A 9,975-nucleotide genomic window follows, 5' to 3' on the forward strand; every position below is an offset into this window, starting at 1 on the left:
AAAAAAAAAAAAAAGGTGTCGGAACTCACACACGTCATACAACCCACCTTGCCTACCCTACAAGTTTCCATCCAAAAAAGGTGCCGGAACTCCGTTCTGGGCGTTCTATGAGAAAAAAAGCCCTGGATAGTGCCATCAATTCTCTCACTTCTTTAAACTCTCTTAACCAATTCATAGAACAGGGTACTGGGGAAAAGACAAACCGAGTTTGCTTGAGGTCATAATAGCTTACTTGCAAAGGATTTTTTAAATTAAATTGGCCACATTAAATTAGGCCAAGGATTACATACATTCTTCCCTGTGGTAGCCTTTTGTCACTTTTCACATTGAAAGCATTAAGGTTGATACCTGCATTCATTTTAGATTTGTGTTGCAGTTTTAAGGCTGATACCTATGTTTGGTTTCAGTTTGTGCTGCAGTTTTGAAGCAATTTGGCCCACAATGAGAAGAAGCCTGTTTGAGTTCAGCAGAATTAAAATTTGAGAACCAACAGCAGCAATACAATTCAGACCAAGCATTAGTCTTATTCTAGTCCAAGTTCAATAGAGTCCAAATCTGTATCAGTAGCCAAGTTTCAAAGACAAAGCATTAACACTTCCAGTTTTTTTGGCAAGGAGTGGACATGAAGCAAAATATAAAGCATACAAGATCTGGCTGTCACAGCAAATTCCAGCACTGTACTGCGCTCCATGTAGTCACTAAACAGAAAAAACTCCCAGTCTTCTCCTTCAGATACCCAGCACCAATTGGTCCTGATTTCTGGAGCCATGCTACTCAAAGCACCAGCCTACTCCCAAATAGATAATCCTGCATTCTATTCCCCCCCCCCTTTCCTCTGGTGCTGTTATGGTGGATAGAACCTTGGTTCAGAGTATGAAAGAAGAAAGGCGGAATTTTACTTTATGTTGTGAATGAAGAATTAGCTGTCTTGCTCTGCTCTAGTAAGTGCTACATCTCAGCTTTCTTGGGTGGAACATTCATAGTTCTGGGGTATAATGGCAGATAGAATTAAAACTATTGGTTTTTTCCCCTTTAACTAAAATCATGCTATTCAACCCTATTTGATGCTCAGATAGGAGACACAAAGGTATCTAGCAAGAAGGCTAGAGAAGAAAACAATAGCTTGGATAGAGCCATATTTATAGTGATCTGCTTTCTTTTCTGCTGCCATTTGGTTCATTCAGGACTTGAGCTCCTGATGACTCATTTGGGAATGTATTAGAGTTAATGAAGGAAAGATAAAATGATGCCATTGTAAGTTAATATAAATAGAGAAGAGATGGAAACTTTGCTCTGTCACTGGGTTTATCCACAAAGACAGAGCTATTACTTGTATACATCATCTAATTTGATCAAATAATAAAACAAAACAGCATGTTATTTTCTTTAAAATAAAAGAACTTAGTTTCCAAAATTTCTGTAGCTTTTTCTGTCAAATGCGGTTGCATTCATTTGTTCAAAAGCTTCTGCTGTTCCTGACATACCTTTTAATTCTGTTATAGTATAGGAAGTGAAGTAGTTACAGCTGTTTGAAGGTTCTTCTTGTTAGTCAGCAGAGATCCTAGGTACTGATTTCCTGAAAGATATTTTACCTTTTACTTTGAACTGGTTCCAAGTTACTCAAATGAAATTGACAAAGCAAAAGGGAACAGAAATTTAGAGCTGATGAATATTTCTAATAAATGGAAATATTATTTAAAATGCAATTAATTTTGAATACCGCAGAATTCTACAGCAAACTGATTAAGCTAGTGCACTGCATTTGATTTTAAATAACACATTTGTTTGAAACTTTATTGTACCTCTATTATACAATTTTGGAACGAAGCTGAAAAAAATAATCTTATTTCATGCCTTCAAATGACCAAATAGTGCTAGTCCCTGCAGGTTTTTTGGCAAGATTTTTCAGAAGTGTTTTGCCTTTGCCTCCTTCCTAGGTCTGAGTGAGAGTGACTGTCTGAAGGTCAACCAGCTGGCTTCGTGCCTAAAAGAGGACTAGAACTCATGGTCTCCCTGTTTCTGTACTGATGCGTTAACCACTACACCAAACTGGTTCTTGAAAGAAAATTATAATAACAGCTATAGAAATTCAAGGGTTGACACTTCAAATACAAGTCCTAATATGTATTTATTCTTCATTTCCCTTGTATCTCATGATACCATGTAAGTCAATGAACCTCACATGGCCGTAACTCCACACTTTATCTTGAAATGGAAGATTGCTCTGTTTGTCTTAAAGTAAGGAAATAATCACATTAAAATAAAATGCCATCCTTGGGTGCACTGTCCAAAGGTCTCTCTCGTTCCTTCTTCTTAGAATACTTTGCACGTTGATAGAAAACAATGATGATAATAGTTGTAGCATTGAGGGCAATTATAGCAAGCATGATCCAGTATGAATATCCATATGAGTTGGTTTGTTCAAAGTCTGTGGAAACTTTGCATTGTTTGATGGCCAGCTCCGAGGACAGTTTGTTTACTTCCACATTCACTGCAAACAATATTAGGTTTAAGAGACAGCAGATGCCTAAAAGGAAAAAGAAAATACTGCTGATATTGTGCATTTCTTTGTTATGTTTAGCTCCTTAAATATAAACATGCTGAGTCAGTCAACTGCTTCTGGAATAGATTGAGGTACGTAGCAAGGGTCACCCACATGGAATTATATTTCTGCATACCAAAATATTATAAAACAGCATTCTGTATCTCACATGTGTTGGACGATAAGTCTCATCACCCACCCATTCCCCAACCATCACACTGTGATGATTTTGGATAATGATTTTTATAGTTCATGTTCAAAGGCCTGGATTGTAATAGGATTTTACATAGGTTCTGCTTAGCATTTATATATTTTATAATACAGTTTTCTCCCTTGCACAAATTATTTCAATCCTGTTTTAAAAATAGGAATCTCTTGGGACAAATTCAGTATCAGAAATTGAGTTATTTTAGTAGTAGGATCACAAGGATAGCAAAGTACATCAAAAGAAACCTGATGTAAGTCTAATAGAAGACTGAGGATTGTAGCTCCAGGGAAATGACTGAATGAGTTCATTTTACAGTATAACATTTCACTACTTTTTCATGTATATAAAAAACAGTTTTTGTCTGCAAGTGTATTTCTATTTTTTTTTCTCTTTAAGCAGTGTTTTTCTCTATTGCAATTTTACTCTTTAGGCTGCTCTCCCAAGAACTAAGGAAACCTCATATTTTTTTCTTGCTGGTTCAAGGAGCCATAATAAGACACAATGTGAAAGATTAATTATCAGATCACCTAACATTTTTAACTTTTAAGAATATTTGGGCTCAAATCTTTATAGGATCAGGGTGAATGGCATTTCTTCTGGTCATTTCCATGATCAGGGTATTGGAAGGAGCCAGTGGGCCTTTTGTTTTGCACATACATACATACATACATAGATACATACATATACCTGCACATACATACATACTATAAAACATATATAACAAAGTTACCAATAGATTTGAGAAAGAATAAGGATTTTAGATTAGGAATACAGAGAGCAAGGAAAGACTTAATTCCCCTCTTCTTCTTCCCCTTTGCCCTTCCTCCTCCTCCTCCTCCTCCTCCTCCTCCTCCTCCTCTTCCATTCCAGCAGCCTTGCATATTAGTTATTTAGCTATTATTTGTCCCCTAGTAGGATTTAAAATCTAGAAATAAAAACCAAAAGAACAATGAAAACTCATATACAGTTGTTTGCTGTCTAAATGTAAGTGTATTAGATTATCAATTATTTGCAAACATACTGTTCAAATGTATATTACTTACAAGACACAGAATTCCAAGTATAAACTCCAATAGGCCCCAAAAATGTTTGGTATGGGTTGCTGATGGCATTGTAACAGGTAAATCCAGAACTAAGGAAGGAACTGAGCATAGTCATAACCAGCAGAAATATAATTACACTGTTGAAAATCTTCAAAGTATCATTTTCTAGAGCACCTGCAACTGAAAGATAATTATTCATAATTAGTATCGCAAGATGCAGAGATAATATAAATAATTTCAATATAGACATATTTCACAAGTACCTGGTATCACCAGCAAAACATTAAAAGGTATTGGTTTCTATCAGCTGCAACTCAATTCATTAGATGCCTACAGTGGGTGGTTGGAAAAATAGCTACCAGACTTCTGAATTATTATTTTTTTGCCATAGATGAACATCACTCTCTCTACAATGTTCACATGCATGGATTGATTTTTATAAAGGTAATTTAAAATGTAAAACGTAGAATTAAAGAGGCAATTGATGATAATGATGGCTCCTTTCAAATATGGCCGTGCATGTTGAATTTTTTGTTACCAACTGGATATTGTCCAGATAAAATGAAACTGACACACTGGTTAAATTAGGAAGGACTGTTCTAGGTTTATAAAAACACTTACTGACTATTGTGCATGGGAGTTTATGCTCAAGAGTTGCAGACTGACTATCGGTCCATATAGTCCTGGACAGTGCTTGTTTTCTAAAAAAAAAAAAAAAGGTGCCAGAACTCACACACGTCATACAACCAGTCTTGCCTACCCTACAAGGTTCCATCCAAAAAAGGTGGCGGAACTCCGTTCTGGGCATTCTATGAGAAAAAAAGCCCTGGTCCTGGATACCACTAATTATTTGGACAGAGCCTATCTGTTCAGAATTGAATGCATATACCTTTGTGTGCAATGCTAGTGACACTGCTTCGTTTTATAAAGATTCTGGTCACATCAAGAAAATATGTGTAATGTACATATATATACGTGTACAATTCACACAATTAATTAATCTCTATTGAGATTTTTGAGAATGTGCTTAGTCCCTGCTATGCATTCGTTATTCTTGGATCTGAATAGCATTAGGACCTGTAGAAATTAGGAATCATTCTCAGGAGTCTTAGGAATCCTTCCTCTCTTTCTCTCTTCTATTACTTCTTGTCAAAAAAAAACAAAACCCTGAGAAAAGTCTTTGATTTTATTTCTTAATCTTTCCAATTTCTTGAGCGCTGTTCAAGATAGACTGTTCCTTGTTGATCTTATTAGAATTGTTTTATAATTCTTTTATTTTCTGATGTTTGTGAGCTTTCTTTATAGGTACAAGGTATATCTCTCCTCTAATACGCAACCTGTCTGGCTATCTCTTTTTCCTGATTTTTTTTTTTAAATCTTGTGGGAGTAGTTAACCTCATAATAATTTTCCCTGGAATTTATCTGTAGAGTAGAACAGCAATAAAGTGCAATCTGCTGGAGAGATTATTGCATGATGAAAGGCATATCACCTAGTTTCAACCATTTCATAATATCAAAGTAAGCTTAAGAACAAGGCATTTTCTTCCCATTAGAATTTCACTAGTATATTTTTCTTTTCTGGAAAAAAGAATCAAAGCCATTTGTTTTCTGACAAACAAAAGGAAACTAGAACATTTTGGCACAGCACTAATAATTTGATGTAGTGATTTAATATTTCAAGGACATGATTTATATTTTATCCCATAATTCTTTGCCAAAATCCTGTGTTTTAAAAAGTAGAACAAAGAGACAAATATATACTTTGTATGCATTTTTAAAATAAAAACAAAAGGCATGACTATTTCCGCTCAAATATATGCATTCAAACATAACACAGCAACATATTTATGCATTTTCTTAAATTGTCTATTGTTCACATCATGACAAGTTCATCTTGAGAGTAGGCCATCTGTATGTGTGCACAGAAATGTCTGTAAAGGGGGTTGATTTCTTTATAAGAATTTCAAATACTTATGCTTGCTTAGAAATGGCTAAATGTTGGCAACATATTTTAAATCAAACCTAAACTGAACAAAATTGTTAGTCTGCTTTGATATATGGTTAAACATTTCAAACATAACGGGTTGGGAATTTATTTAAGAATGAAATATTTTTAATGTTGGGACGTGAGAAATAGCTTATGAAATGCAGCATCTCGTTCTAGGATTCTCTGGAAGGCCCAGGAAAGCCTACAGTCATTTATTACACAACATAAATCACAAATGGCAGCCTAATAAGTGTCTGCTAGTTTAATTGTGCATCGTGGTTTGTGCATTTAGAATGCAAAATGTAAGAGAAGAGATCAAATTTAATGTTTAGTCAAGGAAGGCTCATGAGAAATCTGGAGGATAATATCAGATGCCTTATTGTGGTAAGGCTACTAATTAACTGACCTTTTAATATTCAAGCAAATTACTCTTGCCAACAAATTTCAAGCTACCTAAGAATTGCTATGCACATTAGCCTCTGTATAATTCATACTGCAGCACTTTGCACATTTAGTTATCTTGCTAGGTTCCATCAAGAAAAGCAGAAGATATATATTAAATTGTTTTATGGTACATAATAAAATGTATTTTGTACTCTCATAAAATATGAAAAATAATATATGTTGTGATGTAAGAAATATTCTTATTTATTAGGCTCAGCATAGCCATTCACCCCAGTGTGACGTTCAATAAGGAGAAGCAGCTTAATTTAACACAATACACAGCTTTTAATAATGGTATTCATATATTATGTTTTGAAAAGTGGAATAAGAGGCTGACAGCCCTTTGAGGTAGTCCAGACAAGCAACCAAAACCATGAGAACTAGCATTATTGCAAATTACAATAACAGAATCTTACAAGTCTGAAAACACTCCTCCCCTCCCTTGTCTTTACATTTCAGAGAACTAGGAAGGCTCCCTTCTAAGATGCTTTCTCCAGCCCCATTCCTTTTGTGGGCAGAGATATCTCTTGTCTAGGCTACTGTCTAGGCTATGGCACCTCTTCCTAAGGTTATTCTCACAACCCATTATGGTGGGGAAGGTTAGCAGTAATGACTGTAATGACCTTTTTCCTATTGTCTTTTCTTTTCACAATTGTTAGCTTTGAGTTTGGAGGCACTACTTAGCTATCATGTCTAATAATGTGGTTGATACTGACACCACACTGACTGCTTTTGAGAATGACCTGTGATGGGACTTGGATAGTAGTGTGGCCCTCCTAATACAACCAGATCTCGCTTTTAATTGTTATCAATGATCAGTGATACCATCTGTATCACTTCTAACAATTTGGACTGGTGTTGTTTCCATTTGGTGGTAATAGGAACAGAGAGATTGAATCTTAAAGTCCTTCTTTATGGAATTCCCAAGGCTCTGTTCTCTCATCCCTCCTATTTAGCATGTAGCTGAACTCAAAGGAAGATGTCATCTACTAATACAAGGTCAGTCAAAATCCTGTCTATATCAGTACATGACCCTGAGCTAAACAGGAGATACAGCTGAACATTGTCTTAGTGCTAAACATTATGAGAGTGTGGATGCGAAAAAGAGACTGAGATGCAATCTCTCTAAGACAGAGTAGATGTGGTTTTGGATTTAGCTAGGCCAGTGATGTCTCAAAGGTGCTTTTTCAGGAGGCAACTGGACTTTCTTGTTTTTCTTTGAAGACGTTTCGCTTCTCAACCAAGAAGAAGCGAAACGTCTTCAAAGAAAAACAAGAAAGTCCAGTTACCTCCTGAAAAAGCACCTTTGGAACAACCATGACCTGGATGACTGAGAATCTCCATAGACACTAAGCCAGTGATATTTTATTCTTTAGTTATGGTCAGATTTGCATGCCTCTGGACTGAACTCATTTGCCTGAATAACATCACTATAGTACTATTTTAGCTGTACTGTTGATACTGATGTGGAGAAGAGGTCTTCTTTTGTTATTCTAGTTTAGTTTCACCGCTTAACCTTTTTCAGTGTTTGCGGTAGTAAAATAGAATAATATTAAAAACCATATCAATTAACAGATATCCCTTTATTATTTTAAAAAACTATTGGATTATCTGATTTTATTTTAAATTTTATACAGGTGATTCTTTTCTGTGGTCCATCACAATTTCATTTGCATATTAATTAGTAAATCTATAAATATAAAAGCTCAATTTGTTCTACAGTGTAAACAATGTAATAAATACCAGTATAATATAGAAAGGCCTCAGTAAATGTAACAGTTAAAATCAAAGTACATTTGGCTGGCTTGTACCATCGTAACATCACAAGTAGGAACACAATATAGATTGATAAAAGACAGTTTTCTGTGAAAATACCCTAGAATTCCTGCATAGGACTGAAGACTGTGAGGATCAGGTGCTGTTTCATACTGATGCCTATTTTTTCTCATATAGCATCTTATTAAAATATAAGAAAATAAGAAGACAGCCAGAGGCAGATAATTAAGAAGACTGTCACATGCATCTACAAAATGTGCGGGACTTTGATATCATGGCCTTTTTTTTTTAACATTCCACTGGGGATTCTGCTGGTCAAAGACAGATTAGGTTCCCAAAGTGATCAACCAGTTGGAGATGAGCCTGATAAAAAATTCAACTTTTACTCAACAGCAATTGGGCTTCAGAAAAATACTGAGTAATATGAGTAATATGAGGCAATGTATGGCACTCTGATTAAAAACTTTATGTTCCATGAACTTCCTTATAAAGTTATCTAGGTGATCTAATTGTTGAAGTAGTGGATTTATTCATTCAAAAATCATTATCAAAGTAAAATTAAATTATTTATGTCACATTTATTTTTCTCCTTCTCCTTCTCCTGACTTTACTTTTACTTTCTCACAATTGCTTTCTTGTCCCATGTATTCCTAGCTTGCTTCTCCTGCTAATACTACTATTGGATTGCTGTGAAAATGGAACTACTTGATTAATCATTGATAATTTCATCTTCCAAGAATTTTTTTTAAAACAGTCCAAGCAATGCTATTGCTACATCGCATTTGACTGAATTCTACAAATTAACTATATGGAGGGCTTAGTGAAATGCACCTTTGTAATTACCTGAACATTTACAATAATGCACATTATATACAAGGCATTTATTAACTTATTATTATTATTGCTATTATTATTATTATTATGGCTAGTAATGTTACCAGGTTTTTAAAGTTTGCTTGTAAAAACGTCTTATAGGTTATTTATTGTACAACAATTTCCTCCTGAAAGACTTTACAGTAAATGTAAATGCCTTACAGTAGTGTATAAACAATGAATGCTTGGTTGAAAGTTTACAATAGTAAACAAAGCTACTTGCAACGAGAGAGAGAGAGAGAGAGAGAGAGAGAGAGAGAGAGAGAGAGAGAGAGAGAGAGAGAGAGAGAGAGAGAGAGAGAGAGATTTTGGTCAATGACCAGCATTATTGCCTTCACTTGTTATTTACCTTGAAAACTGGTGTGAGGTGAACTAATTCCAGGAGATACATCTGAGCAAACTCCTTGAAAAAGTCCATATGTAATTATTAGCTTCATACTGGAATTTTCTTTGGAATTGATAATGTCACTTGATACCCAGTTTTTAGTTGCAAGCACAACGCAAACTATAACAAAAGAGCATAGGCTGGTGAAAAAAGCAGAGGCGAACATCAAGGTTTTTCTCCTGGATGGCATTTTGTTCGAAAGAGAAGAGTTTTCCCAAACTATAATAAGATTTCTCCACCAACACGGAGTTCTGTAGTTCTTTTGATGAGAAGTCCAGTCTATGAAAGCTTTGCCACTCTTCCAGAAAAAAATGAGAGCACATTGCTTACACTATAAACTTTGTACTAACAGGAATGGTAATAAAGAAATAAAATAGCTGAACTTTGGTCTGCAGTAAAACATTACCATGGTGACAAGAAAAATACTCAGTTCATGACATGCTGAGACTTTCATAATGAAGCCTCAAAGTTAAACTTTATCTCCATAAGGTGAATGATGAAACAATTATTTATAGTGTCACCCAGAATGCATGATATTTCTACAGTTTTTTGTGTCATGGCTTTAAAAAACATGGCAAGTTTAAGGATTGCTTTATTGTGGAAGAGCTTAATGGCATATACACTCCACCCTCTTTTAAGATGAAGTGGTTGTTCAGCAAAGTGTTTGCTAAGGGAAAGCACAACTATGCTTACCACCTGACTTCAGCTTTCCTTGGC

At 35.1% G+C, this 9,975-nt stretch overlaps 1 protein-coding gene across 1 annotated transcript; it reads right to left on the reverse strand.

The window, feature by feature from the left end:
- Positions 1-2,255: 2,255 nt before the first annotated feature.
- Positions 2,256-9,448, reverse strand: CLRN3 (clarin 3). Its single transcript, XM_029284435.1, has 3 exons — positions 9,223-9,448; positions 3,794-3,973; positions 2,256-2,527 (listed from the first exon to the last, which is right to left on the reverse strand). The coding sequence occupies exons 1-3, from the start codon at positions 9,446-9,448 to the stop codon at positions 2,256-2,258; spliced, it is 678 nt and encodes a 225-aa protein (XP_029140268.1).
- Positions 9,449-9,975: the final 527 nt, after the last annotated feature.

Source organism: Protobothrops mucrosquamatus, unplaced genomic scaffold (genome assembly GCF_001527695.2).
Source record: "Protobothrops mucrosquamatus isolate PMUCROS unplaced genomic scaffold, P.Mucros_1.0 scaffold_128, whole genome shotgun sequence".
Taxonomy (NCBI): domain Eukaryota; kingdom Metazoa; phylum Chordata; class Lepidosauria; order Squamata; family Viperidae; genus Protobothrops; species Protobothrops mucrosquamatus.